We start from the raw sequence: 25,777 nt of genomic DNA on the forward strand, positions 1-25,777 counted from the left end.
TAAACTTCCGTTTTGCTCCCTGTGGTTTGGTCACTTTAACGGTTTTGCTCCAAACCTTTAAAAATAGTCATTTTACTCCCTGATGTTTCGGTTTTTTTGCCAGTTTGCTCTCCGCCTCTAACTCCATCCAAATTGTTTGTTTTTCCATTTTGCTCCCCGCAGGGAGCAAACTGGCAACAAAACCAAAACATCAGGGAGTAAAATGGCTATTTTTAAAGGTTTGGGGCAGAACCGTTAAAGTGACCAAACCACAGGGAGCAAAACGGAAGTTTACTTTTTATCTCTAGTGTCAAGTTGTGATATATCCAGTTTTCAAATCATATGGGATATCACACATACTTTTTTATCTCTAGCGTCAAGTTGCGACATAAACTTACTAAGTAGAGTGGTAGGTGACATTGACATGAATTATCGCTTGAAGTCTTGCAACTCTAAAAATGAAAATGATCAATATATGTTGACTAACATAAATCGTTCATCATATCAAATAGATTTAATTCTTTAAATCGTTCATCATATCAAATAGATTTAGTTCTTTAAATCATAATTGGCATTATTCGAGAGATTTTAGATTATTCATATATACCAGTCCAACTAAATAATAATACGTATAATATAATCTTTGAGACAATGTTATACCTACAATTCACCATTCAACTATTTTTTTATAGAGTTAATTACTGTTTTCGTCCTTGTGGTTTGTCAAAAATCACTATTTCAGTCCATTAGTTTAAAAATTGCGATTTCAGTCCCTGTGGTTTCACTTTCGTAACCATTTCAGTCCATCTCGTAACCATTCCAGTCCATCTCGTAACCATTTCAGTCCCTGTACTAATAGAATAAATGGATTGAAATGGTTACGAAAGTGAAACCACATGGACTGAAATGGTTACGAAAGTGAAACCACAGGGACTGAAATCGCAATTTTTAAACTAATGGACTGAAATAGTGATTTTTGACAAACCACAGGGACGAAAACAATAATTAACTCTTTTTTATATTTGCTTACTTATTTTAAAACAACATAGGATAAGATTAATTAAAACTTTTTAATGATAAATAATGAATAATTAAACATTCCAGTAAAAACTTTTCAATATTTTAAAGTTATCGGTTTTATTATCATCAGAAATGTGAATTTAAGCACGTGTTAAAGCCGCTTACGGGGCCAAAAGATACCATGATTTGAATACATCTTGTTTTCATTAAAATTTATCTCTGAAAGTTGACACAAGACATGATGGTATTCTTAGATTATTTAAGCTAATGAATACAACTTATTAGATAAAAATGATATTAAATATTAAGTAAAATAATATAATAAACACAAAAATCAAATTGAGAAATTGAGAGCCCCTTTCTCTGGTATCGTCACCACAAAATGGTCGCTAGTTCACGGGGTTGCACAACTTAGCGTTGGGTTCTTATTCTGGGCCACAATGTCACATAGACCACACAAGCTCACAGGGAGAATATAACACATGCCCTGGGTGCATTTAAATCATTGCCCAAATTACTATTTGGGCAATTATCATATAAGATGGTATCGATCATAATAATATTGTTTTTTTCGATCATTTTGTTTTCGGTATGAACATTTTAAAGTAAATTAGTTTTTCCAAAATTTTCATTTCTTCATCCATTTTTTATACACAATTTAAAGAGAAAAAATAATATATAAATAAAATATTAACATCAGTATAAAGAATTGTGATATTTAGACAACTGTTACCAAAGGGTTTGTAGCTTAATGATATCGAGGTGTGTACATAATAGTGCACTTGAAGGACCCTCTATGATGAACAAAGGTGTACGTCTAAGAATAAGATTAGTGGGAGTGTGAGTTAGTTCCTCTAAAAGAAAACTAGATTATTGTAACATTTGACTTCAACACTAAGACTTAAGTCTTAATGTTTAAGACCAAGTTGTGCTCTCAACCTTGGTTGATGATTTTTTTATTATTTAAAAAATGCCACATGTTAGCTAGTGATTGGTTCTTTTATAATTATGTTTTTCATTTTTGCTTTATAACAATTAATTCTAACGAAAACATGATTTTATTTAATAACTTTTTAATATTTATTTATTAAAAAAATCTGAAAACACGTGTTGTTTAACTTTTTTTTTGTGAACATATCGATATAAATTTTATCAAAAACCGAGTTTATTAAAAAACAATATATTTTTTTAATTAATTTTTTTATAAATATGAAAACACAATGTTTTTTTAACTTGTTTGTCATTTTCATTAACTACGTTTGATGAATGCATGTGTTTTTTTATGAAAAGATTTCTTATATTGTTGTTATTTATTTTTGGTTTTAAAACAAATCGCTTTCAAATGAAAATATTAATTGTAATTATTTTTAACACATTTATGGATAAATAGTAAGCATAAAAATATATATTTAATAAAAAAAATGTTTTAAAGATTGAGTTGTGAATGTGAGTAGAAGGTTGAGGTAGGTTGGGTTTGGGCTGGGTTGGGTTGTGTAGGTGAAATGGGCCATGGGCGTTGTTCGAGGGCTGAGCCCAACCAAATATCGAGTGTCTTGAGTCCAAAAGCCCAGCCCACTAACAACCCAACAACCCAGCAACATTACCCAACGGCCATAAAGAATCTCAACCGTCACACGCCTTTGAAACCATGTTTCACTTTCACCCTTTGCAACAGACGGTTATTCTCGTTGTTTCAACCCCACAAGAACAACTCTTTCTGAAGAAGTTATCTATCCACCCACCCACTGCATTTCAAACAACAATCGACTGTAAGTATACAAATTTTGTTTTGAGTTGAGTACCAACTGTTCGATAAAATGCCTCAATGAAAGTCTCTTTACCATTTCCCATCTTTCTGATGAATCAATTTGCACATATATGATTTGTATATTTATGTATGTATCACTATCAACATACGGCAGTGGCGGAGCCACACTTTGAACAACGGTGTCGCCTGACACCATTGAATTTTGTGTAGCAAATACAACGTATAATAGGAAAAATTCGAGCGACACCATTGTATTTTTATAAACAATACCATTGTTTTGTTTTCTTCTGAAAGAATTAGATAATAAACAAATTTATAAACAATACCATTGTTTTGTTTTCTTATGAAATAAATTGTTATTACATATTTCTATATATCAACACCGCCCGGGAACGTGAAATCGAGTTAAAGAAACAAGTGGAAAGAGGTGAGCGAAGGGCACATGATGTAAATCCAAGCCCTACAAAGAAAGCCCGAACGGGAGAATCGGGAAAGAAGGTGGATGCTAAAGGTGGGTCGCCAAGTTGTAAAGTCTGCGGGAAGGGACACAAGGGGGAATGTCGATTCAAAGACAAGCCATGTCCCATATGTAATAAGACGGGGCACACGGCCTCGTTATGCCCGGGAAAGGTATCAGTTTGCTACAATTGCTATCAACCCGGCCATAAAAAGTCCGAATGCCCGGACTTAGTTGGAAAGAGAGACGCGAATGAGTCTCCAGCAGAAGCCCCCAAAGCAAAGGCTAGGTCCTTCCAACTTACCGCAGCTGAAGCGAAAACAGAACCCGATGTGGTTTCAGGTATATTCACAATTAACTCAATTCCAGCACGTGTATTGTTTGATACGGGTGCGAATAAATCCTTCATTTCGCATGGGTTTATTCGACATCCTTCATTTGTATTGACGAAATTGCCTGTGCCCTTAGAAGTTGAAATAGGGGATAACAAAAGCTTTATAGTTTGTGATGTTTGTCGAGGATGCAAATTAAACATCGACGATGAGGAATACTTGATAGATCTAATTCCGATGTCAATGGGAGAATTTCAAGTAGTCGCTGGGATGGATTGGCTAGCCCAACACCATGCAAAAGTCGTGTGTTTTCGTAAAGAGATAAAACTAATATCTCCGAGCGGGAAACGCGTCACCATTTATGGTGAAAAAGGAGGTAACCCCATTGTGTGCTCAATGTTGAAAGCTCACAAGCTTATGAAGCGAGGATGCAAAGCGTTCATGATATACGCAAATGAGCCCGAGAGAGAACCACGGAAGATTGAAGATGTACCTGTAGTACGAGATTTTGGAGATGTGTTTCCGGAAGATTTACCGGGAATACCGCCTGAACGGGAAGTAGAGTTCGGAATTGAATTGATTCCGGGCGCAAAACCCGTAGCTAAAGCTCCATACCAACTCGCACCGTCGGAATTACAAGAGCTGATGTCCCAAATTCAAGACCTGCTTGACAAAGGATTTATAAGGCCGAGTGTGTCTCCTTGGGGCGCACCGGTACTGTTCGTGAGAAAGAAAGACGGAAGCATGCGTATGTGTATCGATTACCGGGAGTTAAACAAACTCACGGTAAAGAACCGATACCCGCTTCCTAGGATAGATGATTTGTTCGACCAATTACAAGGTGCGAACTGGTTTTCAAAAATTGACCTTAGGTCTGGGTATCACCAACTAAGGGTCAAAGAAGAATACGTACCGAAGACGGCTTTCCGCACAAGATATGGACATTATGAATTCCTCGTAATGTCATTTGGGCTAACAAATGCACCCGCGGCTTTCATGGACCTCATGAACCGGGTTTGCAAGCCAATGTTGGACAAGTCAGTCATCGTGTTTATCGATGATATCTTGGTATATTCGAAAAGTGAAGCTGAACACGCACACCACTTACAAGAAGTGTTAGAGACACTTAGACGAGAAAGGCTGTATGCGAAATTCTCTAAGTGTGCCTTTTGGTCACGAGAGGTACAATTTCTTGGCCACGTCATAAGTGCCGACGGAGTATTGGTGGATCCGTCCAAGATTGAGGCTGTGTCAAAATGGAATCCCCCGAAGAACCCTTCGGAAATTAGAAGCTTTTTGGGGCTTGCGGGATACTATAGGAGATTCATTCAAGATTTCTCCAAGATTGCGTTACCGCTAACAAAGCTAACCCAAAAGAAAGAGAAGTTCATTTGGGGTGTCGATCAAGAAAGAGCGTTTCAGACGCTAAAAGAGAAGTTAACACAAGCTCCGGTACTGACATTGCCGGACGGGGTCGAAGATATGGTAGTTTATTCGGATGCTTCACTGTCGGGACTCGGATGTGTTTTGATGCAACGGGGCAAAGTTATAGCTTATGCCTCGAGGCAATTGAAATTACATGAGGAGAAATATCCCACACACGATCTTGAGTTGGCTGCGGTAGTATGTGCCTTAAAAATATGGAGGCACTATCTATATGGGGTGAAATGCATCATATTCACCGACCACAAGAGCTTAAAATACTTCTTTGATCAAAAAGAGTTAAATATGCGACAAAGACGATGGCTAGAAACGGTGAAGGATTTTGATTGTGAAATACACTACCACCCCGGAAGGGCAAATGTGGTAGCGGATGCTTTGAGCAGAAAAGCGGATTACGTCCCAATACGGGTAAGGTCGATGCAACTCATGGTGACCTCGGGTATATTTGAACGTATTCGAGAGGCACAATTAGAAGCAGTAAAAGAGGAGAATTGGAAGAAGGAAAGAATAATCGGGCAGTTAAAAGATTTGACGGATGGGAATAACGGGTTGAAGACTCGATTCGGAAGAATATGGGTTCCAAACACTTGTGGGGTGAAGACACTTTTACTTGAAGAAGCCCATAAATCCCGATATTCGATTCATCCGGGAGCGACTAAAATGTACAATGATTTAAAGCAAAACTATTGGTGGCCCGGGATGAAAAGAGACGTGGTGAAGAAAGTAGAGAAATGCTTGACATGTTTACAAGTCAAGGCGGAGCACCAAAAACCATACGGTAAACTTCAACCGTTGGACATTCCAGTTTGGAAGTGGGAACAAATCACCATGGATTTGTTGACCAAATTGCCCAAAACTAACCGTGGGTACGATGCTATATGGGTAGTCGTAGACAGACTAACGAAAAGTGCTCACTTTATCCCAATACGTGAGACATATACATCTGAGAAGATGTTGGAAGTGTATACCAATGAAATCATAGCACGACATGGGGTACCGATATCCATTGTGTCAGACAGGGATACTCGGTTTACTTCGAAGTTTTGGCGAGAATTTCAGGAACAAATGGGAACTAAATTGTTCATTAGCACTGCTTACCATCCACAAACGGATGGGCAGAGTGAAAGAACAATACAAACGTTGGAAGATATGCTGCGGGCGTGCATTATCGACTTCGGAGGTAGTTGGGATGTCCATCTACCCTTGGTCGAATTTGCATATAACAATAGCTATCACGCGAGCATTAAGATGGCCCCGTATGAACTGTTATATGGCAGAAAATGTCGAACTCCGGTATGTTGGGGAGAAGTGGGTCCACGAGGGATAGCACCTACCGATATAATCCGAACTACGAATAAGAAAATTGACATAGTTCGGACACACTTGAAAGCGGCTCAAGATAGGCAAAAGGCGTATGCAGATAAAAGGAATAAGCCAATTGAATTTCAGGTTGGTGACATGGTTATGCTAAAAGTTTCCCCATGGAAGGGCATTATTAGATTCAGAAAAAGGGGGAAACTAAGCCCGAGATTTATTGGGCCATTCAGGATCGTTGAACGGGTTGGCAAAGTAGCTTATCGTCTCGAATTACCCGAAGAGTTGAGTGGGATTCATAGCACGTTCCACGTGTCACACCTCCGAAAATGTTTGGCCGACGAAACCACTCATATCCACTATGATGATATCGAGGTGGATAACAGTCTCAACTATGCAGTAAAACCAATTGCGATTTTAGATCGTAAAGAGAAAAGTTTGAGGAACAAGGTGATTAATCAAGTTAAGGTCAAATAGGAGCACAGGAAAGGTTCGGACACTACATGGGAGTCCGAAGAAGAGATGAGACGTCTCTACCCTACATTGTTTGGTACGTACCTTGGTTTCGGGGATGAAACCCTTTTTAAGGGGGATGGACTTGTAACATCCCGAAAATAAAAATATTTTAGTTAAAAATCGTGTTGTGAATAAATTAGTAAAATAAACTACCTATGAATGGCACTAACCTAGTTAGGGAACCACTTATAAGTAGTTAATGGATTAAAACAAAAGTTAAGGGACTGAAAGTGTTAAAATTGAAATTACTTTCAATTAGTAACCAAAACACACACACCAACACACACAAAAGGTGTGTTGGTCGACCAAAACAAAAGGGGCGACCAGGAGCTTTTTCTTCAAGCCCTAAATTCTTCAAAATCTTACAAATTGAAGGCCAAGATCTGTCCCAAATCGAAGTTAGAGCTAAGATTAGTGATCCTCACAGCAAGATGGTTACAAGGTATGTAAAAATTGGTGAAATTTCTCTACTCGAAATTCTCACAATTTTGGGAAATCTGAAATTAGGTACTGCATATTTGTTAATTGGGTAGAATAAGAACACTATAGTGTCTAGGGACAAACCCTAGACAAATACAAGTTGAAATCATGTGTTAATCTAGCAAAATCCATGAACACCCTTGTAGGTGGTTAGTGGGTTATGTAGAACTTGATAAACCTTAGGGAATTGAGGGTTGTTCTAGTGTAAATTTACAATTATGAAACGATTTCTGAATTCATAAGGATAAAGTTCATGTAAAAATGGTTGATTGAATTGAACCTAGGACAAGGTGATAAGCTAGAGAACTTGATAATTAATCATGTAAAAATCTGCCCATAAAGTGTTTGTGATAATGCCTCAAAGAAGGCTTAAAACTGAAATTTAATCTAAAACACATAATTATGATGTTACGGTGTATTATGTGTATTGTGAATTAAAGAGAGTTCTAAATATGTTATAAATGGACTCTATAGGAAAGGACGCAGGAGCGTCAAGCGGGCAAGCGAGTGGCGAACCACGTTTGAAGGGCCTACTTTGAAGGTATGTAACTTGACCCGTTACAATTAAGTAAGTGTTGATGTTTATATTATGTGTAGTGAATTTTAGAATATGGGTTGTTTTGAATTAAAGCGACGATGTCGCTATATTGAATAATTGGTCTAAAATTTGGTTGGGACTCGTTGGTAGTCGTCATATGGGAGGATTCCTTAGACGAGCCAAACGGGTCGAATAATCAAATAAAGCATGGATTTTGCTTTGTAATACGATTGATTTGTTTGTGGTTATTGATTAAACATTGAGTTACTAAAGCACGATAAATCACTATGTTGGTTTGATAGAATAAGAATTCGAGAAAAAGGTGTAGGCAAAACAAACAAAAAGCCAAAGCTCATATGTGCAGGATCTACCGTAAGTTACGGTGTCACCGTAACTTACGGTAAAGTTCAGAGGGCTACGGTGGGGATCTACTGATTTACGGTGGACCATTATAGTAAATTGACCACCGTAACTTACGGTGGAACCGTAAGTTACGGTAGAGCCTGAATCTGTGTATATTTTGTATAATTGAAAATACTCAAGTTCACTTTGATCGTAATTTTGATCAAGTATTATTTCTTAGCGTTCTAACACAAATGTTTGTGTAAATATTTCAGTTCTAGGTACTCACGGATTACGGATGACGGTCAAGCAAACTTTGAAGAACCGAACACTACATTTAGAAGCTTCCGCGATGTTTTAAATCTTTAGTAGACTTTGTGTATGGGTTGTAAACACTTGTTAAACTACTTTTGAAATGTTTTAACCTAGTCATTAGTTGACTAAGGTTAACGTACTTTTGAACTCCGTTAACGAATGTTATGTCACTTAACCAATATTTTGACAAAAATGGTGTATTTTATTATTAAAATCAAGTGAAAAATTTAAGGGTGTTACAAGTTGGTAATCAGAGCTTAAGGTTGTCAACAAAGTGTTCGGTTCAAGCTTGATCGATCGTCCGGTAAGAATTAACTTATTATGTTAGTGGATTAGGTCTTATGTAAGGAATGAGAAACGAATTGATATGCATGGGAAGAGTGTGTTAACACACTCAAACCCGGAAAGTGCATTAAATGTGAACGGTTAAAGCAAGTTAGGAACTTGGCTAAACCGAAACAAACAAAGTAATGTCATAAATGAAATGTTTAACGCTTGATGTAAACATTTCAGTTTCAAGATGTCGAAAGGGAGCAATAATGATCCGGTGCCGACAAGCACCGAACAAATGAAAGAAATAATTGCCGAGGAAGTAGGAAAGGCAATTGAAAGCAGTCTATCTGGGTTTATAGACAAGATTCAAGGTACGGTGTTGTCACTCGTAGAAGAACGAGTTAAAAGGTTGGAGGATACGGTCAACCTTATGAAAGACAAAACGGGAGAACGTAAAGGCTGCTCATACAAAGAATTCATGGCGTGTAAACCGCCAATCTATAACGGGGAGGTCGACCCGATAATTTGCCAAAGATGGATAAGCGATGTTGAAGGAGTGTTTGAACGAACCCATTGTGACGTAGGTGACTTTGTCGCTTACGGAACGGGTCAATTGAGAAATCAAGCCAAGGATTGGTGGGATAACAAAAAGAAGGAAATGGGAGCCGAAGCGGCGAAGGTTATGACTTGGGACGAGTTTAAGGTACCATTCCTTAAACACCACAACCCCAAAGCGGTTATTAACAGAATCAAAGAAGAATTCATCCAGCTGAGACAAAAGGGTGAAACAATCGATAAGATCACGGGCATCTTCATGGATAAGCTCAGATTTTGTGACGAGTTAGTCACCACTGAAGAACAAAAGATATATTACTATTACAACATGCTGAGTGCTGAATACCGGGAATTTATGACTCCGTCAAAATACGAGACCCTCACGGAGATTATCAACACCGCCCGGGAACGTGAAATCGAGTTAAAGAAACAAGTGGAAAGAGGTGAGCGAAGGGCACATGATGTAAATCCAAGCCCTACAAAGAAAGCCCGAACGGGAGAATTGGGAAAGAAGGTGGATGCTAAAGGTAGGTCGCCAAGTTGTAAAGTCTGTGGGAAGGGACACAAGGGGGAATGTCGATTCAAAGACAAGCCATGTCCCATATGTAATAAGACGGGGCACACGGCCTCGTTATGCCCGGGAAAGGTATCAGTTTGCTACAATTGCTATCAACCCGGCCATAAAAAGTCCGAATGCCCGGACTTAGTTGGAAAGAGAGACGCGAAGGAGTCTCCAGCAGAAGCCCCCAAAGCAAAGGCTAGCTCCTTCCAACTTACCGCAGCTGAAGCGAAAACAGAACCCGATGTGGTTTCAGCTATATTCACAATTAACTCAATTCCAGCACGTGTATTGTTTGATACGGGTGCGAATAAATCCTTCATTTCGCATGGGTTTATTCGACATCCTTCATTTGTATTGACGAAATTGCCTGTGCCCTTAGAAGTTGAAATAGGGGATAACAAAAGCTTTATAGTTTGTGATGTTTGTCGAGGCTGCAAATTAAACATCGACGATGAGGAATACTTGATAGATCTAATTCCGATGTCAATGAGAGAATTTCAAGTAGTCGCTGGGATGGATTGGCTAGCCCAACACCATGCAAAAGTCGTGTGTTTTCGTAAAGAGATAAAACTAATATCTCCGAGCGGGAAACACGTCACCATTTATGGTGAAAAAGGAGGTAACCCCATAGTGTGCTCAATGTTGAAAGCTCACAAGCTTATGAAGCGAGGATGCAAAGCGTTCATGATATACGCAAATGAGCCCGAGAGAGAACCACGGAAGATTGAAGATGTACCTGTAGTACGAGATTTTGGAGATGTGTTTCAGGAAGATTTACCGGGAATACCGCCTGAACGGGAAGTAGAGTTCGGAATTGAATTGATTCCGGGCGCAAAACCCGTAGCTAAAGCTCCATACCGACTCGCACCGTCGGAATTACAAGAGCTGATGTCCCAAATTCAAGACCTGCTTGACAAAGTATTTATAAGGCCGAGTGTGTCTCCTTGGGGCGCACCGGTACTGTTCGTGAGAAAGAAAGACGGAAGCATGCGTATGTGTATCGATTACCGGGTGTCACACCCTGGCTTTGCGGAAGCGTGGTTAATTTGGTGTGACTTCTTAATACCATAGCTTAACCATAACAAGCTATATGAATTTAAAATCATGCAAAGTCATCCATTGAAAATAAAATTGTCAAACATTGTCTAAACGGGTAAACACCCGACAACCATTACTTGTCTTAACAGTACAACCACTACCATAATGCAACATAAATAAACATGGTTCAGAGGCTATGGCTTGTCCAGGAAAGAGCCATAAACCTTGAACCCGGATGACTCTGAATCTAAATGCAGCGGGAAATCCTGCTAAACCGTGCCAGATCCTTAATTCCCTGAAATACATGTAAGTTGAAAAATCAACAATAATGTTGAGCGAGTTCATGCGAAAATGAGTAAATAAACCTTTATCTTTATCAAAAACCCTGGTATGTAGCAAATAAGGAAATAAAAGAGATCACCAATGGGTTGCAAGTCCACTGATATGTGTGAAGTGCAAGTAGGGATGACTCAAACCTAGCGGATTTATGCGTCGGGCACTAAGTCACCCCGAGGTCCGTTCAGCTGGACCTGGGGCTGGGCTCGCTACACCCAGATAGATCTACCGCTCCTGTCCCTCGGTCCTCAACGAGGATTAATGGCCTCAAGTTTCTGCCTACCCACTCACATGATCTAAGTAATAACCCTCCTTATGCTAACCATACCATGTATAACATATCCATAATCATTGTAACATGTATTTCACCCCCGCAGTTTATAAAACTGAAAACAGTTAAGAGAAAAGGGGGACATGAACTCACAGTGAACGCGTCACAAAATCAAGCAATCCAATATCCAAATGCTGTGCAACGACCTACATGTGCTAATTCTATTAGACGGATGGCCGTGCTTTAGCTTCATAGATTATATTTTTGGGAAACAGTTAGTCAACCGTTTCGTATATATATTTGATACGCATTCTCCTTCCCAAGGATGGGGGAATTAAATACATGTATACTTATATTATTTTATTAAGTCCCACTTAATATATTTTATTTCTTATTCCAAAATATATTTATTTTTCTCAAAAATAATATATTTCCTTTTTCTCATAATATTTTCCAAAATAATATATTGACAATATACGTGCTTATGAATACTTCCGAATAAAGCGTAAGTTACGTTTTGGTGATTAGGTGGTAATAGAAATTACCGTTGTAACTTATATGTTTGCCGTGAAGGCGTTTGTATTATTTCGGGCTTGACAAGGTTAGTAAGTATTATTTTTTACTCTAAAAATAATATTTATACATTTTCACAAAATAATCATAAACAGTGAGGTGACAAAATATATTTACCGAATAAATATTTATCACTTTTAGTTTTGTGAAAATCCCACCTCCGATTATTTATAAATAAAGTTGTGGCGAAAATATATTTTTGAAAACATGTCAAAGTAGTCTAACACTTGTTAAATAATTCTAAGTGTTAGATTTTTAGAAAATTTCGCCAGAGTTTCCCCTGTAACTGGAGGTGGCCACGCTTTCAAGCGTATCATTTTCTTTTACAAATCATCTCAACAATTTATCAAATCAACCAAATCAATTTTCAACACTTCAAATAGAAGACTAGTATGAAAAACCGCGTTGTTTCATGAACTTGTAGCTCTTACAAAAACTACGGTGTAGATCTCGTTATTTTTAGTGGATCTATATATAGCATAACTTAGTCTTGCAAAAACCTCGTTTTTAGAACAACTTACTTCTTACAACTTCCCGACAATTTTTGTAAACATTGTTATTTTGTCGGATCTTTTATTCTACAAGTGTTTCTACACTTGTAGTTTATAGAAATCGTATTTGTTAACACTTTATCCATTTTTATAAAAACATGATTTTCTCGACACCCGGTCCTACGAATATACCACTTGTACATACGTAGATCGGCTTGTTTTAAATACTATTTTTCACATTAAAACATTTTTACACAAGTTCATGTTTCCCGTGTGGTGGAGTTTCACCTTTTAACCCTTGTACTAAAGAAACCAGTGTATGTCAAGATACGTGATCCTAACAAAGTCGGGTTAAACGATGATGAGAGCCACCACATCATAGATCGGGCCATAAAAACCAACATATTCAAATACTACGACATTTACACGCGTTTTGAGCTTTTAACCAACGATATACACGTTTTTAGTAGACTTTAAAGTTTCATTAAGCGGGTTACCGACATTCAACCGACAAAAATCCTTTTAACCACTTTAGACATGACCAAAAATGAGTTTTAAACGTTATACCTCTAGCTCGGGGCTAGGGAAGAAACTAGTCGAAAACTGCGTGGATAATAGCAAACGGTAGAGGTCCTCCGCGTTCCGTTTGTTCCGAGCTCCGTTGTACGTAACCACCGACACTTGAATATGCTTGGAATGTCAAGACTTGAACCGAAAAACGGATGTGGGGGTGGTGGTGATCTCGGCCGAGAGGAGGGAGAGGGAGAGGGAGTGGTGGTGAGGTGAAGTGTGTGTTCAAGTGTGTGAGAGATAGTGAGGTATTTATAGAGAAAGTCGTCTCGATCCTCGTGCAATCCAATATAAAATAATAAAGGTGTACTCCCCCGGGGCCCACTAGTTGGCCGATTCCATTGAGATGTAAAGGTGCTCGGTTCGTTTCCAATCGTTCAGTTACGGTTCAGTTTGGTTAAGTGCGTTACTTTAAGGTACTAACCTCGTTAGTTGCTTAATGCATTAGATAGCGGGTGTTAGGGTAATCAGGGACCCTAACTGGCTCAGAAAAGTACCAATATCAATTTTGGCAATATTTTTATGTTCCGGGTATTGTCCGGTTGTTCGGTCGGATAGTAATCCGTTAAAGTGCTTAAGATATCCGTTAAGCGTCATAAATAATATTTTTAGCGACACAATTTATTCTGCAAGGTGTCGGGAATAATTCCTCATATTTTGGCACTTTATTAATTAGCTAGAAGCTAGTGTGTTGATAAAAGTGCTGTGTTTCGTGCTAAAAGTATGTTTTAGGCACATCCAAATCTCTGTATCTTATCCCTAGAGACGTAATCATACAACCCTTGTATTCCTACACACACTCTGGGTGTAGTAAAAATATTTTGGCTCATTCAGGCCTTTAGAGGCAGTGTTTGCCTGATGCTGGCTATATCAGCATGTTCACTGTGTATCCGTTTAGTGCTACTGTGCTTTTGTGCATCATGTTTGTCACTAAGGTTCAGTAAATAAGTAGTGTAGTGACAGGAATATCAAAGTATGATGCAGATATGTGCAAGTACCAACAATCAAGTAGCAGTTTATCAGCAAACTCAGTAAAGCACAGTAATTAGGCAACAATTAATAATTAATTAAGTCGTACGGATACCTGGTTTTGTGAGGGTTGTCACATTCTCCCCCCGTTAAATAAATTTCGTCCCGAAATTTAGGTTCTGCTTGAAGAAGCAGGGTTCTTAGGAAACAGGTGGGGGTATTTCTCTTTCATTCGGTCTTCACGCTCCCAGGTGAATTCAGGACCATGTCTAGCATTCCAGCGAACTTTGACGAGCTTGACACTGCTCCGGCGGGTCTTGTTAACTTTCCAATCCGTGACCTCAACAGGTTCTTCAACGAAGTGGAGCGTGTCATCAATGTGAATCTCGTCGGTAGGAATGGCAACGTTAACTTGAGTTGGACTCCTCTTTAGATTGGATACATGAAATGTATCGTGAACGTTATTCAGCTCGGCAGGTAGATCCAACTTGTATGCTACTGTTCCAATTTTCTTCAAAACCTTAAATGGACCAATGTAGCGTGGATTCAGCTTCCCACGCTTCCCAAAGCGTGCTACACCCTTCCAGGGTGATACTTTCAACAAAACCATATCCCCAACCTCAAACTCTTGAGGTTTCCTCTTCAGATCAGCGTAGGTCTTCTGGCGATCGCGAGCCGCGCTAATGCGATCTCGGATTTGCGCGATCTTATCCGTAGTTTCCTGAACTACATCGGGACCTACCAATTGTCTATCACCTGCGTCAGACCAACAGAGCGGCGACCTGCACTTGCGCCCATATAAAGCTTCGAATGGCGCGGCACCAATACTGGTGTGGTAGCTGTTGTTGTATGAAAACTCAACCAGGGGTAAATGCTTATCCCAGCTACCGCCTAAATCCATCACACATGCTCTCAGCATGTCTTCCAATGTCTGAATCGTCCGCTCACTTTGGCCGTCGGTCTGTGGGTGAAACGCGGTGCTCATATTCAGCTTCGAGCCAAAAGCTTCCTGGAAGGATTGCCATATCCTCGATACGAACCTTCCATCTCTATCAGAAATAATCGAGAGAGGTACTCCATGGCGAGTGACAATCTCTCTCATGTAAATTTCAGCCAATTTGCTTGTATGATCCTTCTCGCGAATAGGCAAGAAATGTGCTGATTTCGTCAAGCGATCCACTATCACCCAGATAGTGTCATGGCCCTTAGGCGTTCTCGGCAGCTTTGTAACAAAATCCATGGATATTTCTTCCCACTTCCATTGGGGAATTTTTGGTTGTTGCAGAAGTCCCGAAGGCTTCTGGTATTCTGCCTTAACTTTAGCGCAAGTCAAACATTGGCTCACGTAGATAGCAACATCGCCTTTCATCCTAGGCCACCAATAATAATCCTTAAGATCTTGGTACATCTTGTCCGCTCCCGGGTGGATAGAGTACCGTGACTTGTGAGCTTCATCAAAAATAACCTCTCTTAAATCACCAAACAAAGGAACCCAAATCCTTTTCTCAAAACATAACGTTCCTTCCTTGTTTGGAACCAATATCTTCTCCATCCCACGGAGATATTCTTTCTCAAGGTTTCCCTCCTTGAGAGCTTCTTTTTGCGCTGCTCGAATGCGTGAGGAAAGATCGGTTTGGATAATCATTTCCATAGCCCTAACCCTTATGGGCTTGATTCTCTCCTTGCGACTTAGGGCATCGGCGACCACATTCGCCTTCCCCGGATGATACTTGATCTCGCAGTCGTAATCGTTCAACAACTCAACCCATCGCCTTTGCCTCATATTCAACTCCTTCTGGTTGAATATATGCTGGAGGCTTTTGTGATCTGTAAAGATCGTACACTTCGTACCGTAAAGGTAGTGTCTCCAAATCTTCAAAGCAAAAACCACTGCGCCTAGCTCCAAATCATGCGTGGTATAGTTCTTTTCATGCACTTTCAGTTGGCGTGATGCGTAGGCGATAACCTTTTGACGTTGCATCAACACACAACCCAATCCTTGACGCGAAGCGTCGCAGTATACCACAAAATCGTCGGTACCTTCCGGTAGAGCTAAGATTGGCGCGTTGCAAAGCTTATCCTTCAACAACTGAAATGCTTCATCCTGTTTGATTCCCCAATCAAACTTTTTATCCTTTTGCGTGAGGAGCGTCAACGGCTGAGCGATCTTTGAAAAATCCTCAATAAATCTTCGATAATAACCAGCCAAACCCAAGAATTGCCGGATCTCGGTTGGCGTCTTAGGCGCTTCCCAATTCTTGATCGCCTCGATCTTGGTTGGATCCACATGAATTCCACTTTCATTTACCACGTGCCCAAGGAATTGCACGTCTCTCAGCCAAAACTCACACTTAGAGAATTTGGCATACAACTGCTCCTTCTTCAGTAGCTCTAAAATAGTTCTGAGGTGTTGCTCGTGCTCTGCCTTCGTCTTTGAGTAGATCAAGATGTCGTCGATGAACATAATCACGAACTTATCCAGATACGGCTTACAAACTCGGTTCATCAAATCCATGAACACTGCAGGTGCGTTTGTTAAACCAAACGGCATGACAAGGAACTCGTAGTGCCCATATCGAGTTCTGAAGGCTGTCTTCGGAATACTTTCTTCCTGTATCCGGAGTTGATGGTATCCAGATCGAAGATCGATCTTGGAGTAGAAACTTGAACCTTGAAGTTGGTCAAACAGATCGTCAATCCTTGGCAAAGGATACCTATTCTTGATCGTCAACTTGTTCAATTCTCTGTAGTCAATGCACATACGGAAACTACCATCCTTCTTCTTGACAAACAAAACTGGAGCTCCCCAAGGCGAGAAGCTTGGTCGAATAAAACCCTTATCCAACAACTCTTGAAGTTGCGTTGATAGCTCTTGCATTTCAGACGGGGCAAGTCTATAAGGTGCCTTAGCCACAGGCGCGGCGCCTGGAACTAAGTCGATGCGAAACTCCACTTGCCTTTGAGGTGGCAAGCCAGGCAAGTCTTCTGGAAAGACTTCTGGGTAATCCCTCACGACAGGGATGTCTTCGATCTTCGGCTCAGCAGCCTTCTTATCCACAATGTGTGCTAGAAAAGCAACACATCCTTTCCTCAAACACTTCCTTGCTTTCAGGCAGCTAATCATCCTTAACGGCGTCTCACGCTTCTCCCCATGAACAACAATGGTCTCACCATCATCGGTCGGGATACGAATAATCTTCTCGTGACAAACTATCTCCGCTTTGTTACTTGCTAACCAATCCATCCCTACTACCACGTCGAAGCTTCCCAACTGGACTGGTAGTAGATCGAGAGCAACCTCACGCTCTCCTAACTCGATTACGCAACCTCTAATCACTTCATTGGCTTCTACTAACTTCCCATTAGCTAGCTCGATCGAATAAGGAATATCTAACTTACTAGCGGCTAAACCAAGCATGTTCTTAAATTCTAGCGATACGAAGCTATAATCGGCACCAGTATCAAACAAAACAGACGCATAGCGTTGGTTTACAGGGAACGTACCAGTAACGACATTGGGATCCTGGCGCGCTTCCCTGGCCTCCATGTTGAAAACTCTTCCACGAGCTTGGGTCAATTCCGGGCAGTTCCTTTTGAAGTGCCCTTGATCTCCACAGTTAAAACATCCGGGCCTCTGCCCGTTTCCACCATTGTTCCCAGCCTGGTGGTTTCCCTGGTTTCGGTTCACGGTTCCTGCTTGGTTAGCACGGTTTCCATCTCTTCCCTGATTTCCTTGTGGGCGGTTCCCATTACCACCACGGTTGTTTCTATTTCCATTTCCTCCCTGACCTCCCCGGCCAGCATTTGCCCAACAGAAATCTTTTGTATGACCAGTCTTCCCACAAGACTCACAAACCCTTAGACTGCAGCGACCAGAGTGATGTTTTTGACATGAGTTGCACTTGGGCTGTGCACCCATGTATCCCCTGCTCTTCTTTCCACCACCAACTGAATCTTGAGTTGGTGCATTCGATTCTCCCTTCTTGACCACCGTCCCGGTGCTTTGCTTGAAACTTGAAAACTTCCGCTTATTACCACTAGATGACTCCACATGAGTCTCCTTTCTCTTGGGTTCAATCTCATCGAACTTGTTTAACCGAATCGCTTCTTCAGTTAAAGCCACACTCAGATCGATGGCTTCTGTGATGGTTGCGGGTTTGGAAGAAGTCACCATACTGATTATCTGAGGAGCCAGCCCCCAGATGAAGCGCTCAACCCTCTTAAACTCGGGTGTTACCATATAAGGAACCACGTGAGACAGATCGTGGAATCTCTGAACATATTCCGCTATCTTCGACCCTTCCATCTTTAAGTGCCAAAACTCAGTTTCAAGCTTTTGAATCTCCGCGCGAGAGCAGTACTTCCTCCGCATAAGCTCTTTCAATTCGGCCCAAGACAGGGCGTAGGCGGCAGCTTCGCCTAGAGTTTGCACTTGAAGGTTCCACCAAGATAGGGCTCCATCTAGAAACAGCCCTGAAATGTAAGTGACCTGCTGGTCGATCGCACATTTGCTCATACGGATGGTGGAATCAGTCTTCTCTGCCCAACGAACGAAGGCAACAGCACCACCCGTGCCGTCGAAGTTTGTGGGCTTACAGTCCAGAAACTGCTTGAAGGTGCACCCTGCACATTCGTTTCAATATAGGGACTGCATTAGTAATTGCTACAGGAATCCAATTAGACCATGGTACGTCTTAAAGACTTAGGGTTACCATGAGGGGGATTCTGGTTGCCATTGCCGTTGGAGCTACTCCAGTTGGGTCCTCCCTGCGATGCAGCATACTGAGCAATCGCGGCAGCAATGATTCCTTGCAGTTCTTCTTGAGTCGTGGGCATCGGCTGCGGTTGACGTCTTGGTGCCATTCTCTAAAGATGCGTACGTCGATTAGGCCATAGAAATCATACGTATATAGTAATAGTAGTAGCATATAACATCTCATGTTATCAATATATCACACACAACATCCCATGTCCAAATATAAAAATAATCAATCAAGTAAATCAGATATGATGAGAATGCGGCGATTGCATATATATCAAGACCATAAGCATAGTAAGTGTGTTAGTACATCCATCAATCACATAGGGGTTACATCACCCCTGTACAAAATACATCATATCAGTGTTACATACAATCAATACATCACATGTATCAACAAAAATCTGTGTAGTCAAATGGTCTTCAAAAGCTGTGCATAACAATCGCGGCTGTCTCACCGGTGTCTACCCTGGTAACGTCGATAAGCTCTAGACGGGTGGTGGTGGTGGAGGAGGGGGAAAAAGAGGATAATGCAAGCGGCGAAAGAGAAGCCAGTCCTCCTCCAAGGCCTGCTGGGTGCGGATCACGGATGCAATCTGCTGCTCTAGGATCGAAAGTCGAGCAGAAATGTCAGGAGGAAAAGACCGAAATGGCTGAGCAGATGAGGATGACGGACCATGACATGAATAAGGAGGCATCTGAGCTCTCTCGAGCTCCTGCAAACGCTGAGAATGGGAATCATGCTGAAGAACAAATGACATCAATAGGTCCTCTAGGGTATGCCCCATATGAGGTGGATCAATGGGTGGCATAACGGGTAGCGAAGACCAGAAAGAAGGCTCGCTGGCAGTGCCAAAAGGCATAACAGGAAAAGATGAAGTGGATGCTGAAACAGGAGATATCTGAGGCATGACAGGCATGGGCATCGATACATGGCCAAATGGATGGGCGGAAGAGCCCTCTCCAGGCCCCGCTGGAGGTATGACAGAAGGAATCTGAAACGAGAACTCAGGATGGTGAGCATCAGTGCGGTGAGGAGGAAGCGGCAGAACATCCTCGTCAGCCGGTATCCAACCGTGCTGAGCCTCCTCGTCAGGGGGATCCATGTGCTCTGCAAACAGAGCATGCTCGGGCTCAATAGGTAAGGGATCAACAGGAGCTAAAACAGGATCAACGTGAGCAACAACAGGATCAACATGATCGTCATGAGGGTCAACTGGAACGTCAGCGATCAGAGGGTCAACAAGAGGATCAACAACATGGTCAGCATCTAACAAAGGAATATCATCAACAGGAACATCGCCAAGTGGCTGACCCGCCAAAATAGGATCAACAGGAACATCAGCATGCGCCAAACCATGCTCATGTGCGGGATCGAAAACAGCGGCCTGCTCTGGAGCTACTGCAGGCTCGGGATCGTCAAACGCCATATCGAAGTCAAAGTCCGGATCGATAGGATCAAAAGGGTCGGCAGGGTCAACGGGGTCCTCTACAGGCTGGTCCATATGAACGAACTCAATATCACGATCTGGATCGAATCCAGGGGGAAATATAGGGTCAGAATCCTCGATATCGTCATGCTCAAAAACAAAGCTCGGCATAGGGGCGGCAGATGACGCCTGGTCAGGATCCGAGTCATGAACGAAAAGCTGCGTGCTCGCCACATGTGATGGAGCAGATGCCACAGACTCAAAGGAGTCTGGAGCTGGAGAATGAACAGGCGAGTCTCCGGCAGGAGCACCGGCGATCATCAAAAGACCGCCAGCGGGCAAAAGAGCTGGGTCAGGATCCTCGTCCTCGTATAGCTCATCATCGAAAAGATCAATATCGTCACCAGCCTCGGCATCAAGCATAAGCTCATAAGCTGGGTAGGATGCAAGAGGAATCGGGGCGGGAATCACAGCGAGAGGAAGATCCGCAGCAGGACCACCAACGATGGGCTCATCGACGCCGTCAGGTAGCGCGAACGGCTGAAAGTCGTCGTCGTCTGTACTAGTATAATCCGAGGTGTGCACCTCGTGCTCTGATGACGTAATCTCGTCTGACTCCATGGGTCGGGGTCCAGTAGTGTCCGAGTCTCCAGTATCTGGGGTGTCCATGAGTCTGTAATACAATCATAAGTATGTACAAATATCAGTAAATCAGGTAATCACACAAGTTACCACATAATAATCACATATTCCTCCTAGTCCCACTAGCCTCCCAGCCTCCCAGACTGTCCTTCCTAGTCCCACTAGCCAACTTTTCCCAGCCTCCCAGACTGACTCCCTAGTCCCACTAGCAAACATTTCCCAGCCTCCCAGACTGACTCCCTAGTCCCACTAGCAAACATTTCCCAGCCTCCCAGACTGACTCCCTAGTCCCACTAGACAACTACCTCGATCGATTGGATCGAGCCTCGACCTCCCAGACCGAGCCTCAGCCTCCCAGACTGAGCCTAATAAATCATAAAATATGCTCAACATTTGTTTATAAAAAGTTTTGGATCTGGACTTAAGTGGTATGCAGAAAAACATTTTCGTGAGAGCCCTAGTGATCATAGTCTAGACTCAAAATGAACCCTAGTTCGCTATGATCAGAGCTCTGATACCAAGCTGTCACACCCTGGCTTTGCGGAAGCGTGGTTAATTTGGTGTGACTTCTTAATACCATAGCTTAACCATAACAAGCTATATGAATTTAAAATCATGCAAAGTCATCCATTGAAAATAAAATTGTCAAACATTGTCTAAACGGGTAAACACCCGACAACCATTACTTGTCTTAACAGTACAACCACTACCATAATGCAACATAAATAAACATGGTTCAGAGGCTATGGCTTGTCCAGGAAAGAGCCATAAACCTTGAACCCGGATGACTCTGAATCTAAATGCAGCGGGAAATCCTGCTAAACCGTGCCAGATCCTTAATTCCCTGAAATACATGTAAGTTGAAAAATCAACAATAATGTTGAGCGAGTTCATGCGAAAATGAGTAAATAAACCTTTATCTTTATCAAAAACCCTGGTATGTAGCAAATAAGGAAATAAAAGAGATCACCAATGGGTTGCAAGTCCACTGATATGTGTGAAGTGCAAGTAGGGATGACTCAAACCTAGCGGATTTATGCGTCGGGCACTAAGTCACCCCGAGGTCCGTTCAGCTGGACCTGGGGCTGGGCTCGCTACACCCAGATAGATCTACCGCTCCTGTCCCTCGGTCCTCAACGAGGATTAATGGCCTCAAGTTTCTGCCTACCCACTCACATGATCTAAGTAATAACCCTCCTTATGCTAACCATACCATGTATAACATATCCATAATCATTGTAACATGTATTTCACCCCCGCAGTTTATAAAACTGAAAACAGTTAAGAGAAAAGGGGGACATGAACTCACAGTGAACGCGTCACAAAATCAAGCAATCCAATATCCAAATGCTGTGCAACGACCTACATGTGCTAATTCTATTAGACGGATGGCCGTGCTTTAGCTTCATAGATTATATTTTTGGGAAACAGTTAGTCAACCGTTTCGTATATATATTTGATACGCATTCTCCTTCCCAAGGATGGGGGAATTAAATACATGTATACTTATATTATTTTATTAAGTCCCACTTAATATATTTTATTTCTTATTCCAAAATATATTTATTTTTCTCAAAAATAATATATTTCCTTTTTCTCATAATATTTTCCAAAATAATATATTGACAATATACGTGCTTATGAATACTTCCGAATAAAGCGTAAGTTACGTTTTGGTGATTAGGTGGTAATAGAAATTACCGTTGTAACTTATATGTTTGCCGTGAAGGCGTTTGTATTATTTCGGGCTTGACAAGGTTAGTAAGTATTATTTTTTACTCTAAAAATAATATTTATACATTTTCACAAAATAATCATAAACAGTGAGGTGACAAAATATATTTACCGAATAAATATTTATCACTTTTAGTTTTGTGAAAATCCCACCTCCGATTATTTATAAATAAAGTTGTGGCGAAAATATATTTTTGAAAACATGTCAAAGTAGTCTAACACTTGTTAAATAATTCTAAGTGTTAGATTTTTAGAAAATTTCGCCAGAGTTTCCCCTGTAACTGGAGGTGGCCACGCTTTCAAGCGTATCATTTTCTTTTACAAATCATCTCAACAATTTATCAAATCAACCAAATCAATTTTCAACACTTCAAATAGAAGACTAGTATGAAAAACCGCGTTGTTTCATGAACTTGTAGCTCTTACAAAAACTACGGTGTAGATCTCGTTATTTTTAGTGGATCTATATATAGCATAACTTAGTCTTGCAAAAACCTCGTTTTTAGAACAACTTACTTCTTACAACTTCCCGACAATTTTTGTAAACATTGTTATTTTGTCGGATCTTTTATTCTACAAGTGTTTCTACACTTGTAGTTTATAGAAATCGTATTTGTTAACACTTTATCCATTTTTATAAAAACATGATTTTCTCGACACCCGGTCCTACGAATATACCACTTGTACATACGTAGATCGGCTTGTTTTAAATACTATTTTTCACATTAAAACATTTTTACACAAGTTCATGTTTCCCGTGTGGTGGAGTTTCACCTTTTAACCCTTGTACTAAAGAAACCAGTGTATGTCAAGATACGTGATCCTAACAAAGTCGGGTTAAACGATGATGAGAGCCACCACATCATAGATCGGGCCATAAAAACCAACATATTCAAATACTACGACATTTACACGCGTTTTGAGCTTTTAACCAACGATATACACGTTTTTAGTAGACTTTAAAGTTTCATTAAGCGGGTTACCGACATTCAACCGACAAAAATCCTTTTAACCACTTTAGACATGACCAAAAATGAGTTTTAAACGTTATACCTCTAGCTCGGGGCTAGGGAAGAAACTAGTCGAAAACTGCGTGGATAATAGCAAACGGTAGAGGTCCTCCGCGTTCCGTTTGTTCCGAGCTCCGTTGTACGTAACCACCGACACTTGAATATGCTTGGAATGTCAAGACTTGAACCAAAAAACGGATGTGGGGGTGGTGGTGATCTCGGCCGAGAGGAGGGAGAGGGAGAGGGAGTGGTGGTGAGGTGAAGTGTGTGTTCAAGTGTGTGAGAGATAGTGAGGTATTTATAGAGAAAGTCGTCTCGATCCTCGTGCAATCCAATATAAAATAATAAAGGTGTACTCCCCCGGGGCCCACTAGTTGGCCGATTCCATTGAGATGTAAAGGTGCTCGGTTCGTTTCCAATCGTTCAGTTACGGTTCAGTTTGGTTAAGTGCGTTACTTTAAGGTACTAACCTCGTTAGTTGCTTAATGCATTAGATAGCGGGTGTTAGGGTAATCAGGGACCCTAACTGGCTCAGAAAAGTACCAATATCAATTTTGGCAATATTTTTATGTTCCGGGTATTGTCCGGTTATTCGGTCGGATAGTAATCCGTTAAAGTGCTTAAGATATCCGTTAAGCGTCATAAATAATATTTTTAGCGACACAATTTATTCTGCAAGGTGTCGGGAATAATTCCTCATATTTTGGCACTTTATTAATTAGCTAGAAGCTAGTGTGTTGATAAAAGTGCTGTGTTTCGTGCTAAAAGTATGTTTTAGGCACATCCAAATCTCTGTATCTTATCCCTAGAGACGTAATCATACAACCCTTGTATTCCTACACACACTCTGGGTGTAGTAAAAATATTTTGGCTCATTCAGGCCTTTAGAGGCAGTGTTTGCCTGATGCTGGCTATATCAGCATGTTCACTGTGTATCCGTTTAGTGCTACTGTGCTTTTGTGCATCATGTTTGTCACTAAGGTTCAGTAAATAAGTAGTGTAGTGACAGGAATATCAAAGTATGATGCAGATATGTGCAAGTACCAACAATCAAGTAGCAGTTTATCAGCAAACTCAGTAAAGCACAGTAATTAGGCAACAATTAATAATTAATTAAGTCGTACGGATACCTGGTTTTGTGTGGGTTGTCACACCGGGAGTTAAACAAACTCACGGTAAAGAACCGATACCCGCTTCCTAGGATAGATGATTTGTTCGACCAATTACAAGGTGCGAACTGGTTTTCAAGAATTGACCTTAGGTCTGGGTATCACCAACTAAGGGTCAAAGAAGAAGACGTACCGAAGACGGCTTTCCGCACAAGATATGGACATTATGAATTCCTCGTAATGTCATTTGGGCTAACAAATGCACCCGCGGCTTTCATGGACCTCATGAACCGGGTTTGCAAGCCAATGTTGGACAAGTCAGTCATCGTGTTTATCGATGATATCTTGGTATATTCGAAAAGTGAAGCTGAACACGCACACCACTTACAAGAAGTGTTAGAGACACTTAGACGAGAAAGGCTGTATGCAAAATTCTCTAAGTGTGCCTTTTGGTTACGAGAGGTACAATTTCTTGGCCACGTCATAAGTGCCGACAGAGTATTGGTGGATCCGTCCAAGATTGAGGCTGTGTCAAAATGGAATCCCCCGAAGAACCCTTCGGAAATTAGAAGCTTTTTGGGGCTTGCGGGATACTATAGGAGATTCATTCAAGATTTCTCCAAGATTGCGTTACCGCTAACAAAGCTAACCCAAAAGAAAGAGAAGTTCATTTGGGGTGTCGATCAAGAAAGAGCGTTTCAGACGCTAAAAGAGAAGTTAACACAAGCTCCGGTACTGACATTGCCGGACGGGGTCGAATATATGGTAGTTTATTCGGATGCTTCATTGTCGGGACTCGGATGTGTTTTGATGCAACGGGGCAAAGTTATAGCATATGCCTCGAGGCAATTGAAATTACATGAGAAGAAATATCCCACACACGATCTTGAGTTGGCTGCGGTAGTATTTGCCTTAAAAATATGGAGGCACTATCTATATGGGGTGAAATGC

The 25,777-nt window shown here is 41.1% G+C and overlaps 1 protein-coding gene and 1 long non-coding RNA gene across 2 annotated transcripts; both read left to right on the top strand.

Annotated features, from left to right (window-relative positions):
- Window positions 1-3,479: 3,479 nt before the first annotated feature.
- Window positions 3,480-8,651, top strand: LOC110935184. Its single transcript, XR_002588934.2, has 3 exons — window positions 3,480-3,566; window positions 7,784-7,850; window positions 8,465-8,651. It is a non-coding gene; the product is annotated as an uncharacterized LOC110935184 (long non-coding RNA).
- Window positions 8,652-9,024: 373 nt separating this feature from the next.
- On the top strand, window positions 9,025-10,688 carry LOC110930711. Its single transcript, XM_035981283.1, has 2 exons — window positions 9,025-10,195; window positions 10,663-10,688. Exons 1-2 carry the CDS (start codon window positions 9,025-9,027, stop codon window positions 10,686-10,688), a joined length of 1,197 nt encoding a protein of 398 aa, XP_035837176.1.
- Window positions 10,689-25,777: the final 15,089 nt, after the last annotated feature.

This window comes from Helianthus annuus, chromosome 1 (assembly GCF_002127325.2).
Source record: "Helianthus annuus cultivar XRQ/B chromosome 1, HanXRQr2.0-SUNRISE, whole genome shotgun sequence".
Taxonomy (NCBI): domain Eukaryota; kingdom Viridiplantae; phylum Streptophyta; class Magnoliopsida; order Asterales; family Asteraceae; genus Helianthus; species Helianthus annuus.

Excerpts from the sequence above, each read along its gene's own strand:
- LOC110930711 (XM_035981283.1), top strand. The coding sequence starts at position 9,025 with ATGTCGAAAGGGAGCAATAATGATCCGGTGCCGACAAGCACCGAACAA. Across the intron at positions 10,196-10,662 it reads ACGTGTATTGTTTGATACGG|GAAGATTTACCGGGAATACC; the intron begins GTGCGAATAAAT and ends GATGTGTTTCAG.